The sequence below is a fragment of the Trichosurus vulpecula genome, chromosome 5 (genome assembly GCF_011100635.1).
Source record: "Trichosurus vulpecula isolate mTriVul1 chromosome 5, mTriVul1.pri, whole genome shotgun sequence".
Taxonomy (NCBI): Eukaryota; Metazoa; Chordata; class Mammalia; order Diprotodontia; family Phalangeridae; genus Trichosurus; species Trichosurus vulpecula.
Window position 1 is genome coordinate 92,100,516 of NC_050577.1, and position 22,251 is coordinate 92,122,766.

At 36.5% G+C, this 22,251-nt stretch overlaps 1 protein-coding gene across 1 annotated transcript in view; it reads right to left on the reverse strand.

Annotated features, from left to right (window-relative positions):
- Positions 1 to 22,251, reverse strand: part of ACTR3B (actin related protein 3B) — a 100,397-nt gene that overhangs the window by 41,658 nt on the left and 36,488 nt on the right. The window contains exons 4-7 of the mRNA XM_036761879.1: positions 18,577 to 18,687; positions 13,248 to 13,343; positions 12,151 to 12,258; positions 3,223 to 3,366 (exon numbers count right to left, since the gene is read on the reverse strand). Coding sequence (XP_036617774.1) covers positions 3,223 to 3,366; positions 12,151 to 12,258; positions 13,248 to 13,343; positions 18,577 to 18,687 — 459 coding nt within the window. The remainder of the gene's footprint in view (positions 1 to 3,222; positions 3,367 to 12,150; positions 12,259 to 13,247; positions 13,344 to 18,576; positions 18,688 to 22,251) is intronic.

The window sequence follows — 22,251 nt, forward strand, 5'->3', positions numbered from 1 at the left end:
TCACACTTAAGTATTCAATAATGCAAAAGTATCAAAGCAACTGGTATGACTCATAAAGGAAATACATTAGAAGGCTAATCATCCAATCATAAAATTTTAAAATTCTTTTAAATTATAATTTTTCTTTAGTACATCCCAGCTAGGACATCCAAGAAGGAGAATTTCTCCAGCAGCCACCCAAATATATCCCACATACACTCTCTGGGCTCATTCCCCAAGGATGTCTGTTACTCCCAGGTTCTTTGGAGTAATCTGTGGTACTGTAACACAATAATTCATTGATTCCCCGACCTGTATGCATCCATTAGCAAACAGACAGTAGATATAATTTGCAACAGAATTTACTAAAATGGCATAGTAAGAATAATAGTTACAATATTCCCTCCATAAAACTGGGCACACTTCCACTCATATACACACTGTCCATGGAAAGAGTGGCTATAGAGTACAAGGGCAGTGAAGTACAAATGCAGAAATAACTGTGCAAAGGCAACTCATGACTCCAGAACTCCAAGGCCTAGCAGTCCTTTCTCTCTTCTGGGGATCCTCTCCACAGCCCAGCTCTGGATCACCAAGGCTAGCATTCTCTTCACTCCACAGCCAGCTCCCTTCTCTGCTGCCAGAGGATCCACTGCTGGGGACTGCTTCTTATCTTTCTGTACATTTGTCTGCCTAGAATGTGTTTTTGCTCCCCAATGGATACAGTCTCTCCTACCGATCAAGCAGTTCCCCTTAAAAGCTACATGGCTAATGGAGGGAGAGAGTGAAGAAAGAAGGCCCCTCCTACCACCCTGCCTTGCAGGGGAATCCCCCATAAGTAGCTCCTTATATTCACTCCCCCAAAACTGCTGAAATCATCCAGGGCTTAGCTATTCAAAGTCCGTAGGTATTTGTGCTTGTCCAGTGAGGCTGCTCCCTTTAATTCCATCAAAGAAAGGTGGCACTTTATAAAGGAAATCTTCAGGTATCAGCACATTGATGCCTCACTATCTCTATAGGTTAATCTTTAGTTTCTGTGACTTCATAAACTTGGGAGGAATTAGGAAGGAGATTTAAACCTCCCCTTCCATTCTTAACACTCTGCTTCATGGAATGTGTCATACATCTGTATTCATCTGAATGTCTTTGCTTCCATCTTCTGTGCATATCTTTTTAAAATACAAGTTATTTAGTAAATTCTTTGTACATTCACATCAATTCCTTCAGACAACTACTGCTCTTCCATGTCTCTGGAACTTTTTCTCTGTGATTTTACTATTTCATTCTTAATAATTTCCCATATCTCCTGGTCTAGCTAACCCCATAAAATTTTAGTCACTAAGATCCTACCTGTTTTTCCTATGAACCCTTTCAAATCTGCTCTCTTAAAATTTTGGTTTTATGTCAAGACTATATTCAACTTTCTTCTTTTCCTCTCTCACAAATTCTAGAGAAAAAATTTCCACCCCCATCCCCAGGTTCCCATCATTTCCACACAAGCAACCATGGAACTCTCCCATTCACAAAAAATTTCCAGAACACAATTTGGGAAATTTAGGAAATGCTAGATTATATTTACCCTTCTTCACTTATTACATTCCCAGTGATATCTGATGTTTTTTCCCCCATGGAAAACCCTACTTTTTGCTAAGGGTGATCGATGGCTGTTAATACCAATTCATACTCAGGAAATGATTGCAATAATAACCACCTATGCCTGAATAATTTCATTTTTGGACTTTTTTTTTGAGAAGCCAAGACAAAAGGAACAAAAATAAAAGACTGGGGTATGCCAGTGTCTAAAGTTCCTTCTAACTTGAGCTTCCTTTATTGGCTCCAACAATTGTTCCCCACCTTTGTTATGAGTCCTAGAAGCCTTTAAAGGACTTCCTGTATTTTTAAATAAAAGAAATTGGGCACTGGATAAATTTGTACTTTTCTTTAAAACTATCTTCATCTTTTTTTTAACTGCCAAAAAGATGACACCTTTAAAAAGTCAGTCAACTTCTCAAATCTGTATTATTTAACAATATAGAAGATTAGCACACCGGAACGCCAGCCTTCCAGTTAACTAGGTATTTTGTTTAACAGGGTTGAACAAAATAAATCTTTGCTTCAAACCTTATTATGAAAAGACTTTCTAAAATGTCCTGGATCCATATAATAATAAAGTACCATGAACATAATTAATTCCTTTTTTTTAAATCTTGCAATGAATGCCAACATTGATTATTTTTGGAAATGCAGCAGATATGCAACATGGTAGAATATGTACTGACTCCAGAACTATCCTGAAAGTAACAATATGCTAAACCCATGATGTTAGCTTTTTTTTCATTTGCCTCTTTCCAAAAAGTAAAGTGCTGAAAAAAATCCCAGTAAATTGAAAGTTATTACTTCATTAGAACTCATGTAGGTCAAGTTCCAATATATACATGTTCTTATTCATACTAATGATTAGAATGTCCTGCTTCAGACCTACAATACTAATTATAGATCCTAAATTTGATTCTTATTTAACACTCTAAAAGAATTTTGTTTACCTTCAGTTTAACCTTAAGAAACAGCATGGTATAGTATAGCTGGCCTTCAAGCCAAGAAGACCTGAATTCAAGTCCTGTCTTTCATACCACCTCTGTGATTCTCAGAAAAGCTCTTTAAAGCTTTAGGTGTACTTAAGTCAGGTGATAAATTCAGTGCATCTACATATTACTTTCAGGAGATTCTTCCCTCTCCCCACTGATTATCATCCCCATTAATCATCCCCTACAATGCTGACAACATTTGTTCAGCATATTTACTTCTCCCACCCATTTCCCTCTAAGGACTACGGGGCAAAGGGGGTCAGGGAGGAGGGGGAGACAAGGATAGAGCTTAGGATTCAGAACTCAGATACAGTTCAGAGAAGTTTAAGGTTACTAAGTGTCCTATTTCTGCTTCACAGAGGCTACTAAAAGTATTATTTCTGCTTCACAGTGGTTTAAACAGTTTTTTGTGGTTTAGCCTGGAACCCTAACCATCATTTAAAAATTGTTTCTATGGGAAAATGCATTCTGAATTCCAAACAATGGACTGAGAAATAAACTTTTGGAATATAAGCCACTCCCATATTTACTTTTAAAAAAAGAGAGAAAAAAAATATAAGAGAAGAGACATTACTTAAAAGAAAAAAATTATAGCCCCCCAAAAACCCAAAACCCATCTCTCTCATCCCCAAACTGACCAATTTTACATTAATTTTACCTTAATGGCTTTTGCTGTCTCCAGCGATTGCTCAGGAGGAATTCCCACCTCCCTCTCCCTTAGGAGCTGTTGAATGAAATATGTAATATCTCTACCTGCAATAGGGATGTGTTTGATGCAGCTTCCAATTACATAACCTTCTGCCTAGGAGGAAAGAAAAAGAGCTTGGTTGAAAAATTCCTTTTAAAGTTCTTCTACTCAGTATACATTTTTAGTTTACTTAGTCATCAATCACTTACTAAACTCCCATTGTGTGCAAAGCATTATATTGGGTGCCTTAAAAATCACCATATAAAAATTGCTTTAAAACTAAAACCTCAATAGCCTGAGAAATCAAAACAATTTAAGCAAAAATTGAGAAATTCCATTACTTACAAGATATGATGTCCAGCAAATACAAGTTTTCCTGCTAAAAGAAAGACTGCTTCATTTATAAAATGTTAATTCAATTGACTGCACATCTACTCTAGGCTATACCTCTAAAAAAAAATTTAGCTTGATGTAGTTGAGAACTCTTACTACTGACTCTACCTCTCTGAAATTCAATTTCTTCTGCTATAAAAATGGAATAAGTAATACTTATATTACCTAGTTGACAAGGTTGTTTCAGGAAGCAAATGAGTTGCAGTAGGCATAAAGCTTTGTAAACTATAAATTATTTTATAAATGTGAGCAGTTATTACTAATAATAACAAAACTGATTATTATTATCATTCAAAAATAAGCAACCTCAAGTACTAAAGAACAATGTTCTCTATTTAAAGCAATATGTCAATAGTACCTTAGTCATTTTTTTAGTCATGTCTGACTCTTCATTACACCATTTGGGGTTTTCTTGGCAAAGATATTGTAGTGGTTTGCCATCTCCTTCCCTGGCTCATTTTACAGATGAGGAAACTGAGGCAAACAGGGTAAAGGGGCTTGTCCAGGGTCAGACAGCTAGTAAGTGTCAGAGGTCACATTTGAACTCAGGTCCTCCTGATTCCAGGTCCAGTGCTGGACCTGGAAGGTAACATTACCTTAACCAAAATGTTACCTTAACCAAAAGCTGGCTGGTCTTACACATAAACAGATTTTCTCCCTCTGCCACTACATTATGCCATCCACATAGGGGAACTATTATCTATTAACATGAGAAAAAGGGAGATACCAAACATCACAAAGCATTAACAAAAGTTCCTCAATTTTTGAGCACTACTGTTCATAGGGATTCTAGTAGTAACCAGTCCTGACTCCAGAAGAACCCTAACACTAGCAGAAATCCAAAATTGGTCCAAGTAAAATCAGAAAATGCAAAGGCATCTCTCTAATCAGCCTTCAGGATAAATAATCTCAGGTGGGGAACTATTTAAAGCATCTCCACATTGCTCTAAACCTGAGGAACTTAACCTGGAATCCACCAACAATAGGTATCAGGAAGAACCTATGAATTTGGATTGGAAAAGATACACCTTTATTTTCACTAACCTCTAGGTTTCCTTTGTAATGCCTTGTATTTTATTTTGTACACTTAAAAACATTATTCTCAGAGCAGAGCCAAGACATCAGAGTATAGGCCAGGACCCAGCTGAACTCTCCCAACATTCCCCTCTAAACACCTTTAAAATAATGCCTAAAATCAAATGTTGGATGGCAGAGCCAACAAAAGGTCAGAGAGAGAAATTTATCCAGCCTAAGACAATTTAAGAGGTCCACAGGAGAGGTAGGTGCAGGCCCGGAGTACAGCAGGAACAGCAGTAGTGGCCATGACAGCAGAAGCAGCAACAGCTTCAGGAACTCTCAGACCAGAGAAGAAAATGGGGTTGGACAACTAGTCAGAAAATGATTAAAGAGCACCCTTTGCTGGCACTGGATGCAACTGGTGCTGATTGCCAACTCTATTGCCCATAAGCAGTTCTGGGTCACAGTTTCAGGTGGAGAGGAGCGCTAACACTTGCAGCTGTAGGGGAGCAGGGTAAAGACCAGAGCACAGACCTGAAGCACAGTGATGACATCTCTTCCTGGATCACATCACCTTAGAAGCACTGAAAACTTGCAGACCCCCAGAACCAGCTCTGAAAACAGCAGCATGAAAAAGTCTGAAGCTTGACACGGTACTTCCCAACCCCCAGGGTGAACACAGGCCAACTTTAACATAAAATTCAAAGTTAAGAAATAGTCAAGGAAAATGAGCAAACAACAAAAAAAGAACTTGACCATAAAAATCTACTAAGGTGGCAGGGAAGATCAAGACATAAACTCAGAAGACAGCAACATGACTACAACTACAAGCAGACCTTCATAGGAAAATGCTGATCAGATCCAAGCCCAACAAGAATTCCTGGAAGAGTTCAAGAAAGCGATAAGAGTAGGAGAAGAAAATTAGGGCAATGTAAGAAAATTATTAAAAGAGAATTGAGTTTAGTAAAAGAGGCACACAAAAAGAAAATACTAAAGAAAATAATTCCTTAAAAAAACAGAATTGGTCAAATGGTAAAAGAGGCACAAAAATCTACTGAAGAAAAGAACTTCTTAAAAAGTAGAACTGGCCAAATGGAAAAACAGGTACAAAAACTCACTAAAAAAAAATAATTCCTTAAAAATTAGAATTGTGTAAGTAGAAGCCAATGATTCCATTAGACTTCAGAAAACAATAAAACAAAGTCAAAAGAATGAAAAAAACTGAAGAAAAAATGTGAACTATTGATTGAGGAGCAATAAATTAAGAAATGCTGAACTACCTGAAAACCATGATCAAAAAAAGGGCTAAGAGATATATTTCAAGAAACTATAAAGGAAAAGTGCCACTGTATCTTAGATTCAGAGGGTAAAATAGAAATTGAAAGAATCCACCAATCAATTCCTGAAAAAGAGCCCAAAATAACAACTCATAGGAATATTATAGCCAAATTCCAAAGCTCCCAGGTCAAGGAGAAAATAATGCAAACATCTACAAAGAAACAATTCAAATATCATGGAGCCACAGTCAGGATTACACAAGATTTAGCAGCTCCTATGTAAAAGGAGCAGAGGGATTCTGAAAGGCAAAGGAGGTAGGATTACAACAAAGAATAACCTACCTTGTAAAACTGAGTATAATCCTTCAGGGGAAAAATGGACATTTAATGAAACAGAGGACTTTCAAACATTCTTGATGAAAAAACCAGAGCTGAATAATCTGACATTCAAATGGAAGACTCAAGAGAAGAATAAAAAGGTAAATATGAAAGAGTTATCATAAAATACTCAATAAACTATTTACATTCCTATATGGGAAGATGATACATCTAACTTCTAAGAATTTTATCGTTATTAGGACAGTTAAAATGAGTCTACATAGACAGAAGGCACAAGTGTGAATTGATTATGTTGGGATGATCTCAAAAAAAATTCAGGGGTGAAAAAGGGACACAGCAGAAAAGGTGGGAAGGGAAAGGTGGAATGGGGAAATTTTTTCACATAAAAGAGGCACATAAGGAAGAGCTTTTACAGTGAAGGAAAAAATGGGGGGGTGGCAAGTAATACTTGAATCACTCCCATCAAAACGGGTTCAAAGAGGGAAGAATACACACACACATATCTATATATTTATGTTTATATATTTACACACACAAAGTTGGCTATGGAAATCTATCTTACCCAATAGGGAAGTAGGAGGGGAAGGGGATAAGAGATATGAGATGTGCTGGGGAGGAGGAGGGTGTAATAGCAATTTAGATTTGAAGATCTTTCCCACCCATTGATAGGCCATGTGACCTGCTTACATCCCAGGAAGCCTAAGTCATATGTGCTAGGAGGAGCTTGCTGTGAGGAAAAGGAAAGTGTGTCACAGGAAATGCAGAGAGAGCAGTTAAGCCTAAGTCATATGTGCTAGGAGGAGCTTGCTGTGAGGAAAAGGAAAGTGTGTCACAGGAAATGCAGAGAGAGCAGTTAGAGCTGAGGAAAAAAGCAGACGTGGTGGCTGCACTGTGACTGTGATTGTTGGTGGCAAGGCCACAGCAAGGGGGGTGATGGCTTTGAGATGCAGTGGTTCTCTGCTGTGATATTGTATACTGAGTTCTTTGCTGCTGTGATGGATTGGGCTTAGTGGTTTGGGGATCTAGTTCTTTGGTGTCTGAATAAATGGTTTACTTCTACTTCTATATGGAGAGTCTCTTATATTTTGTGATACAGAACTACATAGGCATTTTGACAATTGTCATCTATATTGTGTTTATTGCCTTGCTAATACAGAGGGGAAGGTAGCACTGAGGATGATAAAAGGGAGAGTGGATTGAAAGAGACAGAAGCAAAACAGGCTATTAAGGAGGGAAAGGATAAAAAGACAGAGAGAAGGATTAACAGAAGAAAATAAGATGGATGAAAATACACAGTTAGTAATCATAACTGTGAATGTGAATGGTATGAGCTCACCCATAAAAGAGAAGTGGAAAGCAGAATGGGTTTAGAAACCAGAATCCAACAATATGTTGTATACGAGAGACACACTTGACACAAAAAGACACACAAAGAGTTAAAATAAAGAGCTAGAGGAGACTCCATTATTCATCAGCTGAAATTAAAAAAAAAAAAAAAAGGACAGGGGTTAGCAATCGTGATCTCAGACAAAGCAAAAACAAAAATAGACCTAATTAAAAGAGATAGCCAGGGACATCACATTTTGTTTAAAGGTACCACATACAATGAAGTAATATAAAAAATTTTACAGCAAATTTCTATAATAAAGGCTTCATTTCTCAAATACATAAAGAACTGAGTCAAATGTATAAAAATAAGAGCCATTCCCCAATTGATAAATGGACAAAGGATATGAACAGACAGTTTTCAGAAGAAGAAATCAAAGCTATCTATAGTCACATAAAAATGCTCTAAATCACTATTAATTAGAAGACAAAGTAAAAGAACTCTAAGGCACCACCCAGTGCTGGGATTCAAATGAATTAACAACTGGTTCTCCATGGAACCCAGCGGAGGCACTGCCCCCACTAACAACTGGTTCACAGCCCCACCCACCTCCCCATGAACAAGGGGTTCACAGAACTCAACCTAACATTAGGTACTGGTTCTACCAAATCGGTGTGAACTGGACGAATCCCACCACTCGTACCATCTTACACTTATCAGAAATGACAAATGCTGAGGAGATGAGAGAAAATAGGTATGTTAATGAGCCGATGGTGGAGTAATGAACTGGTCCAACCATTCTAGAGAACAATCTGGAACTATACCCAAAAGGCTATAAACTGTGCATATTCTTTAATCCAATAATACCACTATTAGGTCAATACCCCAAAGAGATCAAAGGAAAAGGAAAAGGATCTATATGTACAAAAATATTTATAGCAGCTCTTTTTGTGGTAGCAAAGAATTAGAAATTGAGGGGATGCTCATCAATTGGGGAAGGGCTGAACAAGTTGTGGCATATGATTTGACAGAATACTACTGTGCTCATAAGAAATGATGAGAGCGGTAGTTTCAGAAAAACACAGCAGGACCTATATGAACATATATATGTTAAGTGACATGAGAAGAACTGGGACATTATAGTACACAATAACAGCAATGTTGTCATGATGATCAACTATGAAAGACTTGGCTACTTGACCAATACAATAATCCAAGACAATTCCAAAGTACTCATGATAAAAAATGCTCTCTTTCTCCAAAGAGAGAACTAATGAACTCTGAATGCAAACTGAAATATAATTTTCTCACTTTATTTTGTTTGCTTTTTTTGTGATATGGCTAGTATGGAAATATGTTTTTCATGATTTCATATGTATTGCTGATATATTATTTGTCTTTTCAGTATGTACGGAAGGCGTGGGAGAGAGGGAAAGAATCTGGAACTCTAAATTTAAAAAGAAAAAATGTTAAAAATAAATAATAAACTTTAACATTAAAAAACAAAACAAAAAACACCTTATTTTGGGAAGGGGTCTATAGGCCTCACCAGACTGCCATAGGGGTTCACGACACAGAAAAGTTAAAAACCTCTGCACTAGACACTCTGAAGACTTACCACTATCAGGTAAACACTAAATGTAAATAAATGATTACAACAAACTATTAAAGGATCCAAAATGTTAGCAACTTTCTAATGTTAAAATTGTTAGTTGTAATGTCTATACTCTAACACATTAACAAATACATACTTACTAGTTATCAATACTAATAGTCATTTATTTATATAAGTACTAAATACCAGGGAGACCACAGAAAAAAATAAACATAAAAGTCTTTTTAATTAGTATAATTTTTTAGATTTCAGAGCTTGGGAGAAAAATGCTAAGACACACTAGATAAAACTCACACTCCTTGAAAAAAAAACCATTGAATTCTTCACTGCTTATAAGGAAACTGAAGAAGGAGAGGTGGTAGCAATACTCGATATTCCAAGTATCCACCCCTATTACCTGACCCTCTCTTGGCTTCCATAACTCTTTGTGGGAAGCACATCTCAAGAAATCAGAAAAACAGCCCAAAGCTTGAAAAAAAAATGCTCTATGTTTGGTCATAACCACATGGTATTAATAAAGGTCTATAAAAAGGACTGAGGGGCTTTTTGATGGATTTTGAAACTTTCAAATTCCATGTCTACCTCTTTAAAGGGATAGATGGTAAAAATCAAAGTGAATCTAACAACTTTATAATACCCACCTTGGACTAATTACAGAACCTGGAGTCCTTAAGCCAACTTTAGGGATCCTTGTTCTAGTATCTAAGGGGAAAATATCTATCAAAACCACTAGTGATTTTATGTACACTGTTGTATGTAAAGAGGATTTAGTTATCCTTTTAGAGTTCAGTTTCTTAGGATCCATGGCCATGGTAACGTTTAGTTTCCAGGTATTAGATAATAACTCTCAGAATAGGCCCAAGGATCCTAGATAGTAATTCCCAGAATCATAGTAATAGGCAGTCCTACTGAGACTGTGCTGTGAGATATAGGGGTAATATAATTAATATTTACTATGCTTGTGCAGAATGACAATATTGCTTAAGTTAACCTGTGAGCTTAATGTTGGTAAAATGCCTTCCTTGTCTGTTGCCCATAAAGCAAGTGGGCAGTGGGCAGTGAGTGGGGAAAGCATGGGGAACCTTTATGGTTGAATGCACAAGCTGGAAAGCTGTGTGTGCCTTTGGCCTCCATCAAGGCTTGGGGGGGAAATCAGTGTTTGCTTCAACTGACCCCCATTGAGGTTTGAGGGGATTTAGGGGAGTGCACAAGTTGGGCCTGTCTCGACTGACCCTATATAGACACAGAGGTAGTTGCCCCACTTCTCCCCTGTGAGAAGGGTGATTAGGGAATGCTGTAAGAGTTTGTGCTCATTATCAGCAACCTTTGTGAATAAAAGAAGATTATTAACCCCTTTAAACCTGTCTTTCCCGTCTGACGAGATCAAGAGTAAACCTGTGCTAGCAGCCATTCTGTGTGCTAGTGTTATCTGTCTTGCACCTGGCGTAATTGGCAGGATACAAGTGTTCTATAGCTAGGAAAAATTTTAGTCCTCTTTTATGTTGCTCTCTGTATCTTAAGATATTTGCATAAACTGAAAAAAACAATACTTGTATGAAGCAACTAATTTTAATACCTTTCTGTTTTTTTGAAAATAAAGAAAAAAAGAAAAAATCGTAAACTGACCAAAACCAACTTTTGCTCCCAAACCTGTATTCAGAGTGGACACCTCTAATACTTTGAAATCACATGTGAAGCAATAGTTTTCTTTAGTGAAAATACTAGGAGTTCAAGGTTTAGAACCTAAATAGCTGAAACTACCATGAGAGTCATTTATCACCGTAAAACTGCCAGGATGACAAAGCATCATCCTCTCTTCACCACAAATCGGAGTTTTATAGGATTCTTACAACTTTTTTAGTATTTTTTTTTTGCATAGGGAGAAAAGGGGATGACAGGGCAGTGGCCAGGTAGGCCAGAGAAGAGGACAGGGTCTGGTGATATACACATTTAATTTCATTGGTTTAAGAAACCACCAGCATTGAAACTCCTTCAAACAAAGCAAATAAAAAATTTCTATGTAACTTAGAGTCTTAAGAGAGCTGACTGGAATCACTGAAAGGCTGTGACTTGCCCAAGGTCACAAAGCTAGTCTGACTCATAGGCTATACTTGACTCCAAGGCTAGCTCTCTAACCACTACACCATGCTGCCTCCCTTTTAGAGTAACAGCATTTTAGGATTAAAGGAGGGGAAAAAAAGTAAAGAATTAGCATCTAAAGAGTATCTGTCAATTAGGGGATGGATGAACAAATTCCATACATGAATGTAATTACTAGCCTATATGAAATCACAAAAGAGATCATTTTGGAGAATCCTGGGTAGTATGTACTAACAAACACAGTGAAAAGAAGTAGGAGAACAATAAATATAAGAACAACAACATTTTAAAGGAAAAAAATACTGAAAGATTTTAAGAACTCTGGTCTCTAGAAGATCTATGAAGAAACATATTATCGTTCTTAAGACAAAACAGTGATAGACTGAAGGTATAGGAAAAAAAACCATACATTTTTGGACATAACCAATCTATAGATTCATTTTGCTTAACTATGCTTATGAATTACAATGGTTTGTGTTTTTTCTTTTTTTTTATTTAAGGGGAGATAGGAACAGAAAGAAGTTCATAAAGAAACACACAGATAAGCACATCAGGTTTTAAAGTAATTTGGAATTATATATACTTTTTAAAAAATATGCAAGGGGTATCATACTATCTTTTGGTGTTCTATTGTGTATGTCAAAAAGCTTTCTTTGGTGTTTAAGTTCAGAACTTTTTTAAGAGTACTATTATAAATTTTAAAAAAGATATCTAAAAAAATTGTCTTTCATTTTAAGGAAAGTTTACTGGGCTTTTTCCCCAACTTCTCCTCCTACCCCAATCAAAGAGCCTATTTACCAAGAAATTAAATATTAGAATAATATACCTACCACTGGGATGACATGGGTTACTCCATCCCCACTGTCAATGACTATTCCTGTCAAGGTGCGTTCACCAACTTGCCGAGATGTCCAAGATGCTGCTAAAGCTAATACTGCCTAAAATGATGAAAGGATAATTAACAGATTATGAGAAGGGAGGAAAAAGTACACTTATCCTGCTTATTCCCAAAATTAATCAACAAGTAGTTTCTCCTGTGATAGCAATGCTATCCTTTCCTCTATCCCTCTATTCCTCAGAATTTCAATTCAAATTTAGTTAATCACATTCTGATCAACTGTGTAACGATGTTAATAAGTCTATCATGGATCCAGCTTTCAATAAACTATTAAAAGGCCAAGATTTCTATAATTTGTACAACATCCTTCACGACATTCTTTAAAAGATAAAATTCATACACCAAAATAGCAAAGAAGCTAACACAAAGAAAAATGTTTTCCTTTTGCTTTACTACAGAATGAGAGGCCATGAAAGGTCATTTAGTCTAATGTCCTAAATCTGAATCAATATACCTAAAATACATCTAAACATATATACAAATTAGGAAAATGGACTAGAAGATCCCCCAAAATAAACATGGGTTTCCTAGGTCCTAAGATCTCCAGGAAATAACGGAAGAAAAAAATAAAAGCTATTAGAGGGTAAACCAACATAGAAAAAAATTTATCAGCATTTACAGCTCTTGTAGTTATATTGTTTCTGATGGGGGAAAAAAGGGACACTTTTGTCTTGGTGTACATAACTATGCTTCCCTGAATTCACCAAGATAAAGCAGGACAAAGAAAGACACGATGCCATTAAAAGGCATTTTAGCAAAGTAAAATGTTCCAATAAGTATAGTTTATGGGACATGTTTACAAAGAGAGTCCATATCACACTTCAGTACTTTTCTTCAACCCTGAACATAGACAGAAAATAAACCTTCTAATAATGACCCTTTGAAATTCATTTTACCAATTCATTTACCAATTATTATTTACCAATTATCATTATTAAATTCATTTACCAATTCATTTTACTAAACTCATTTTACCAGTCTGTTAGAGAGCTAAGGAGATTTAAGACAATGAAGAATACTTTTTTTTACCTGAACTGCAATGTAGAGTCCTGGCACATTAAATGATTCAAACATGATTTCTGCAAGGTACTCTCTATTTTCTGGTGTGTTCAGTGGAGGTTCTGTCTGTAAAAGAATCACTTTAATAAGCATTCTCTCTACTTTCTCCCAAATCTCATACAATTAAAATAATAAAATTTTAGAGCTCTAAGAGACTTTAAAGTGAGTCCAACACCTTCTCAATATAAATGAGGAAACTGGATCCCAGGGATATTAAAAGGCTTAAGTAATTTAGTTATAAGCTAGCCTCCTGCTTGACTACTCCAGGGATTCCTGTACAGAAACTAGCTTGAAATTCCTATAGAATATCTGCAGTAAGTAAGGTTACTCATTATAAATAGAATTAATTTATTTTCTGGTCACAGGAGAAATGGTCAACCTTTAAACTTAGATTATTAAAGCTACATTTTAAAAAGCTAATACAAAGAGGTGGCCAGAAGTTCTTAGCCATACATTGCTTAACTTCTAAGATTAATTTCACATAACAATATATATGTGCATGTGTGTATATATATATGTGTGTATATATACATATATATGTATATGTGTGTAACAGGTTCTGACTACAATATCTATACTACTTACCATAATAGGTGAAAGTAAACTTCATGTCAAAAAAATTAAAATACTCTATACTAAGTAGAGACATTAGACTTCATCAACAAAAGCCTTTCTCATCTTAAATATAAATGATAAAAATTAGAATTGATTAAAAGAAGGTAACCAAAGCTAATAACAAAAGACAAATTCTATTATTTCTTTTAACAAGACACTTATACTATGTCAGCAAAATAGCAAAAGGAAAGTATCTTTTATGGAGGTTTAATTCTTTTAGGAGAGGTATAACAGGCAAGAAGATTAGAAAAGCTATAGATATTGGACAAAAAAATTTTCCTACCAGCCAAAAGCTAACAAATTCCTACTTTAACTTGGATCTCTAATTTAAAGTTCAGTAAACAACTATAGCTCAAGTATAATATGATAGAGCAAGGGGCAATAAGTAGAGGTTGGAAAGAATTAGGTAGAATTAAATTTTTCCTAAGTCTCTAAGCTCTTTTAGAGTTCAAAACCAATGTCGAATCACATGTTCTTCCAGTAGCTTTGTACCTTCTACTTCCCAGTAAGCACTCTCTAAGTGTAGATGTCTTAAATAAAAATTTCCCCCAGCCTACACCCAGGCCATCAGGAAGCTTCAGACTAGACAAGAAGAGAGGGGCAACAGCAGACAGCCAAATCTTATGAGGACGCCAGGTTATTATAGCATATAGTTTGTTTCAATCACAAAACATCTTAAAACTTGCAGCTCTAGCCTCTTCTTCTCTCAGATTTCCCCCCCCCCTCTCCTTATGCTGTTCATAACTCTTAATTCCGGAAATGCTGACTTAGTCATATTAGAGAGATATTTATAGACTGAAATGAATGAATGGAATGGTTAACAGACAGAAATTCAGCAATGGAATAGGATTTATGAGCAATGCCCATAAAGGCAAAGACAAAACAGAGTTTATAAAACTTATGTAATACTGCTTTTGGAATTTAACAGTAATAAAACCTCTTAGAGCAGTAGCATAAGGTATGGAGTACTTGCCTCGAGTTCCAGTTCTGCCTCTTTTGGCTGTGTAACTCTGGACAAATAATTGCCCAGTACCCTCAGACAACTCACGAAATTGGCCGACAGTTACTAATCTACACTTATAGAGGGAGTTTTCTCACCAGATGCTCCCCTATACCTACGAAATCTCAAGTCTACACCTTCCCCTGCCCCTCCAAAAAAAGTCAGATGGAATATTTGTGAGAAGGATAATTAAGAAAAAGGGACAACAATAATAACAAAAATCCACAAATAACCCCCAATTTTTTTCTAGCCCCCGTTATAGCTTCAGGCACTTCCCCAACAAATTTAAACAGCAATGATTACGCTGACTGCTTTTTCCTGTTCTTGCTTCAGCTGTTCAGCATTCATATAAGCAGCAAAAGAGAAGTGATGTGAACAAATGCAGAAATAAGAAGGAAAAAAAACAAGGGATCTATGAAGTGGCAGGAGAAAAACTTTATAGATCCGACCATGAGATTTCAAGAGTAGGTTCTACTATAATATCCCAGGTACGACTATTTGACAGGTGTGACAATAGCTCTGAGACTGCGGTTCTTCAGGGCTTCCAGCTTCAATGCAGATGGGATAAAGAAATCAAACCTGGACAGATTTATGTCTTGGGTTCAAAAAAGCCATTTCACTGTTACAAGAAAGTGAGAGGTATGAAGTTCACTTTGAAAAATATCTTTACGTTTTAGTGCACTGATGGCTCTAAAAGAGTCAACAGTTAGACATGGCATAGTATCCAGAAATAGGGAGGTGAGTGTTCTATGCTGTACTCTAATATTCTAAGCCCCATATTTTATGAAGGAATAAAAAGCTAAAGAGCATGTAAAAGAAAGTGGACAGAAGGGGGAAGGGTCTCCACCTCCAGCTGGCGGAACTCAAGATGTTTAACACAGAAAAGACTTCTATCAAATAGGATTGTTTTGTTTTGTTTTCTGAAGGTCCGTCAAGTAAAACAGCCCTTAGAGTTAGTTCTGCTTGGCTCCAGAGGGAAAACTAATTGCAATGAATAGAAGCTGCAGAGAGATACCTTTTAGATCAATGTAAGGAAAAACTTCCTAACAATCAGGGTACTTCTGATATCTAACAAATGCACTGAAGATACTCAGAAGGTAGAAGGTTCCACCTCATAGGAAATCTTCAATAAAGGCTGGATGACCCCCTTCTCAAATATGCAGTATAGGTTCTTCTCAAGATAGTGCAGGTTCAGATACTGATAGGATTACGGTCTCTTCCAACTCTTAGATTTTTTTGATTTTATAGCTATATATAACTTGGGATAGGAACAAAAGAACAACTAGTAGATATGAAAGCAAACTTTCTGCCACCTATTTCTCTCTATTATATATATACATCACGGCTATAAGAGAATAAAAGATAGATTTTGGCCCAAAAAGCATAGTAAGTGCTGAGCTTGTATATAGGTACTATATAGCTTAAAAATCTTTGCGTTTCAAAAAAATAGCTTAAAAATCAGATTATTCTTATGGAAAAATCACTGAAAGTAACAATAAATATAAAGATTTATTAGTTATGGTAATATCACTATAAACAATATTTTAAAGCTAGAGAATAATAATCTCATATATTCCAATATTAGAAAAAAAAATTAAAAACTCAAACTTGAAATATTTGACAATGTACCTACATGGAAAAAATACAATAATAAATTAATTATAGATAGAGCTAGACTTTGAGTCAGAAGATTTGGGTTCAGATTCTAGTTCCACTACTTACTGTCTTTGGGCAGGTCACTTGCCGTCTCTGGGTTTGAGTCTTCTTATATATAGAAATAAAGAGATGAATCTAGATGGATTATAAGTCCATTCTAGCTCCAAATCTCTTGTTTTACGATCATGTCTCATTTTAAATATTTGGATCCTGTTACATAAACTTACTCTATAACATAAGCATTTTTCATGATGAAGTTAATTTTATCCTCAAAAAGATATTCCATGGTAATACATAATTTTGTATATGACAGCTAGATCTTCTATTATCAGACTAAAATCCTCTCATTTCTCTGTAATGTTTTATTTTGCTTAAGTAAAAGTAGTCAGGAATGTATCGATACTTTATCTTAAGACACACTGCATATTCTGAATGAAAGGTATTTTTAAAACTACTATTTTCAAGTATATAATAATGTGTTTGGTTCTAATTGCTGAAATAAATAGATGTGTAACTGTAAATAAATTACAAGATTTTACAGGTTATTCAATAAAACCCCTCTTTTGCAATTTTCTGGGGAAAATATAGTGGGAAAGTGTAAACCGAGAAAAACTACAACTAAGTAGTTAAGACAATGCTTGAGCTAACAAGTATAAAGCGGACTGTCAATTCTAACGGAGAAATGATTATTAAGAATCTCACTCATTTCAAAAAACCAAATGAGCCTTCTGGAAAGGAATATGATGACAGCTTCCCTTTCAATGCTGGCTCAAGCATGAATCCAGAAAGCATCTCCAAAGGTGAGGAACACCTGACACAGGGATGCCAGCCTGTGAGATTGCTACAAAGAAGCTACAATGTCTTACTAAATTACCCAGAACTCATTAGAAGCTTGCATATAAAGCACTGTCTGCTCATCAGCACTAGTTTCAAAAAGTATAAGAGACAAAGAACTGATTCATAAATCTTTTTAACCCCTCAGACTAAATAAAAGAAAAGATTTTTTTTAACTATGCACAGTCCAAGAAGATGTCTCAGGTCCTTCTGCCAATATATTTCAATATAATGTAGTTGCAGGGATGGGAAGCCAGAAGCCTCGAGGCCACAAGTGGCCCTCTAGGACCCTGACTAAATTCAAATTTCACAGAACAAATCAGCTTAATAAAAGGATTTGTTCTATGAAGTTTGGACTGAATCAAAGGGCTGCACCCAAGGACCTAGAGGGCCACATGTGGCCTCGAGGCCCCAGGTTCCCCACCCCTGGCACCCCTGTGTGCATCTCCCCATATAAGAAGACACTGAAAGACCCTTCCTACAACTTTCCTATACAATCTACCATGGGAAGGATAAAGAGGAGATTTTGTAACACATGTAAATAGAGGTCTAAAAAAAGTCCTAATAATTAAGAGGTCTGCACAGGCAAATGAACAGCAGTGATCAGAAAAGTAAATGGGGACACCAAGGAACTTGCACAAGTATTATGAGGAATAAAGTGCAAAGAATACATTAATAATACAGAAAATTTAAAGGGTTTGATGAAAATGTGCAAATTACAGAAAGTACAAATTTCTATTAGTTAAGAGGGTTTTCAGGTAATAGAAAACCTGACAGAAAAGTGTTTAAAAAAGGAAATTCCTAAATAAATGATTCCCTGTGATGAGAAAGTTTTGTTAAAAGGGATGGGTCTAAATTTTTTTTAATATAAAAAGAGATAATTTTCTGAGTACGGAAGGAGTATATTTAGAAATAAAGATAATATAAAAACAAAGATATCACTTTTTTGAGGTTTAAGAAAATGTAAAAATGACAACATGCTTCAGTTTTCTCTACCATAAAAATGGAAAAAATTCCTGTCATCCCCATCAGGATGCTCTTAAGAGGAGTTTAATATATCCTTAAGATTTCTCTAAAGGATACTAGCTTTTTAAATTTTCATGTCATTTTTAAATATGTACATCTTAGCATTCATAAAAAATATTTCATTCCAAAAAAAAAAATATTTCATTCCCCTTACTTCAAAATGCTCACCATTAAAAAATAGTGATCTTCAGGTTCAGCTCGAAGATATTTAAAAATTACTTGTTCCATGAATCTTTCCATAAGATCCCAATCTTCAATTATACCATGTCTTATAGGCCACTGATAGAAGATAAAGCAAAAATATGTGAAAGTTTAGTTCATAACATTGAACAATTGCCTAACAATAATTAATAGCATGAAAAGTTGTTAATAAAAAAATGTCTATTTTGTGGGAGTTAAACTTATATATGAGAATATATAAAAGCTACCAAAAATAATTTAGCTATATAACCAGACTTATTCTACCTACCTCTATGTTCTTCCTCATCCTCCCAGTAGCAAGTACCATATTTATCTTATACATTCTGGTGACAAGAGACTACTGTACTAATCATTAAAGAAAATCTGTTATTTCTTCATGTTTAGCCAACATTTAAGTCTATGAAACCAATTCTACCTGCAACCATAAATAAACTCCTCAAAGATAAGAGAAATTGAATTTAAATATCCTTGTAACACCTAGTAGAGGTCTCTCTCATATAATGGTGACACTCAAATGTTTACTAGCTAACTGAACTGGCTAAGAACCATAGTGGCACATTAGATAACAGATGAGTATACATTTGGTTGAAAAGTCTTACTCAAAAAAGGACTACATGATAAAGCTTATGAAAAATGCCAAAGAAATCAGGATTACTGATCCCAGAGAGAAATAGAATAAAGAGAGTATTGGGGCAGAGCAGGGACTTGCTTAAGCTCTCCCCCAAGTCCCTCCAAACACCTGCAAAAAATGGCTCTGAACAAATTATAGAGCTGCAGAACCCACAAAATAGCAGAGGGAAGCAGGTTTCCAGCCCAGGACAGCCTGGATGGTCGCTGGAAAGGGTCTATCACACAGTGTGGGCCACACTGGGACCAACCAGCCCGGAGAAGACCTTAGGGCCATGAATCATTTGAGTTGTGGCAGTTACAAGACTTCTCAACCCACAAACGCCAAAGACCACTGAGCAGGTTAGTGGGAAAACTGCTAGATCTGGTTAGAAAGCAGTCCGGCCCCAGCCCTAAGGGTGGCGGGGGTGGCGGCAGTGGCGGAGGTGGTGCACAGTGGTGTCAGCAGCAGCAGGAAGCTCCTGCAGCTGCTTCCAGAGCTCCAGCCTCAGCTACTTCCAGAGTCCCTGGCCCACACAGTGGGAAGAATCAAGCAGCAGACCAGAGCAGGAGTGCAGGGCTTGCCTTGCCCTGCTTGGATCTGGGTCGTGGTCCTGGTTGGCGGTTCTTGGGGGAGGAGGAGTGCTGCTGTGACAGAGCGTGCAGTGACAGTGGAGTAGCTCTGAAAACAGCAGTGCAGTACCTAAAGTGTGGGACAAAGCACTCTCTACACTACAAGCAGTCACACCCTGACAAAAAGCTCAAGGGTCGAGTAGTTGGCTGGGAACATGGCCAGGCAGCGAAAAAGATTCAGACTCAGACTCTAGAATCTTTTTTTGTGACAAAGAAGATCAAAACATACAGCCAGAAGAAGTCAACAAAGTCAAAGAGCTTACATCAAAAGCGTCCAAGAAAAATATGAATTGGGCTCAGGCCATGGAAGAGCTCAAAAAGGAGTTGGAAAAGCAAGTAAGAGAAGTAGAGGAAAAATTGGGATGAGAAATTAGAATGATGCAAGAAAACCATGAAAAACAAGTCAATGACTTGCTAAAGGAGACCCAGAAAATACTGAATAACACCCTAAAAAATAGACTAACCCAAATGGCAAAAGAGCTCCAAAAAGCCAAGGAGGAGAAGAATGCCTTGAAAGGCAGAATTAACCAAATGGAAAAGGAGGTCCAAAAGACCACTGAAGAAAATATTACCTTAAAAATTAGATTGGAACAAGTGGAAGCTAGTGACTTTATGAGAAATCAAGATATTATAAAACAGAAACAAAGGAATGAAAAAATGGAAGACAATGTGAAATATTTCATTGGAAAAACCATTGACCTGGAGAATAGATCCAGGAGAGATAATTTTAAAACTACTGGACTACCTGAAAGCTATAATCAAAAAAAGAGCCTAGACATCATCTTTCAAGAAATTATCAAGGAAAACTGCCCTGATATTCTAGAGTCAGAGGGTAAAATAGAAATTGAAGATCGCCTCTTGAAAAAGATCCCAAAAAGAAAACTCCTAGGAATATTGTTGCAAAATTGCAGAGTTCCCAGGTCAAGGAGAAAATAATGCAAGCAGACAGGAAGAAACAATTTGAGTATTGTGGAAACACAATCAGGATAACACAAGATCTAGCAGCTTCTACATTAAGGGATCAAAGGGCTTGGAATATGATATTCTGGAGGTCAAAGGAGCTAGGATTAAAACCAAGAATCACCTACCCAGCAAAACCGAGTATCATGCTCCAAGGAAAAATATGGACTTTCAATAAAATGGAGGACTTTCAAGCTTTCTCAGTGAAAAGACCAGAGCCGAATAGAAAATTTGACTTTCAAACACAAGAATCAAGAGAAGCATGAAAAGGTAAACAAGAAAGAGAAATCATAAGGGACTTACTAAAGTTGAACTGTTTTGTTTACATTCCTACATGGAAAGATGATGCGTGTAATTCATGAGACCTTTCTCAGTATTAGAGTAGCTGAAGGGAATATACATACATATAGACAGAGGGCACAGGGTAAGTTGAATATCAAGGGATGATATCTAAAAAAAAATTAAACTAAGGGATGAGAGAGGAATTTATTGAGACAGGGAGGAAGGGAGATAGAATGGGGTAAATTATCTCACATAAAAGTAGCAAGAAAAGGCAGTTCTGTTGGAAAGGAAGAGGAGGCAGGTGAGGGGGAATGAGTGAATATTGCTCTCATCGGATTTGACTTGAGGAGGGAATAACATACACACTCAATTGGGTATCTTACCCCATGGGAAAGTAGGGGGAAGGGGATAAAAAAGGGGGGATGATAGAAGGTAGGGTAGATAGGGGGATGAGGTAATCAAAAGCAAACACTTTTGAAAAGGGACAGGTTCAAGGGAGAAAACTGAATAAAGGGGGACAGAAAAGGATGGAGGGAAATATAGTTTGACTTTCACAACATGAGTATTGTGGAAGTGTTTTACATAATGATACATGTGTGGCCTATGTTGAATTGTTTGCCTTCTTAGGGAGGGTGGGTGGGCAGGGAAGAGGAGACAGAATTTGGAACTCAAAGTTTTAAAATCAGATGCTCAAAAGAAAAAGTTGTTTTTGCATGTAACTGAGAAATAAGATATATAGGGAATGGGGCACAGAAATCTATCCTGCCCTACAAGAAAGTAAGGGGAAAGGGGGTGGGGTTGGGGGAGTGGGATGACAGAAGGGAGGGATGACTGGAGAATGGGGCAATCTGAATATATGCCATCTTGGATTGGGGTGGAGGGGAGAAATGGGGAGAAAATTTGTAACTCAAAATCTTGTGGAAATCAATGTTGAAAACTAAAATATTGAATAAATTTTTAAAAAAAGAATAAAGAGAGTGTTTAAAAATAATGTCAAATACATAAAATAATGAATAGATGTTGATCAAAATACCCTAGTTTCCCTCTGTAACATTGTCATACAACAGAATTTCAAATAAAGTAGTCCCTTTCGAACCCTATTCAAAAAGGCTTGATTCCTGAAGACTGAATCAAAAGGAATTAGGTAAAGTAGGTTTTCCA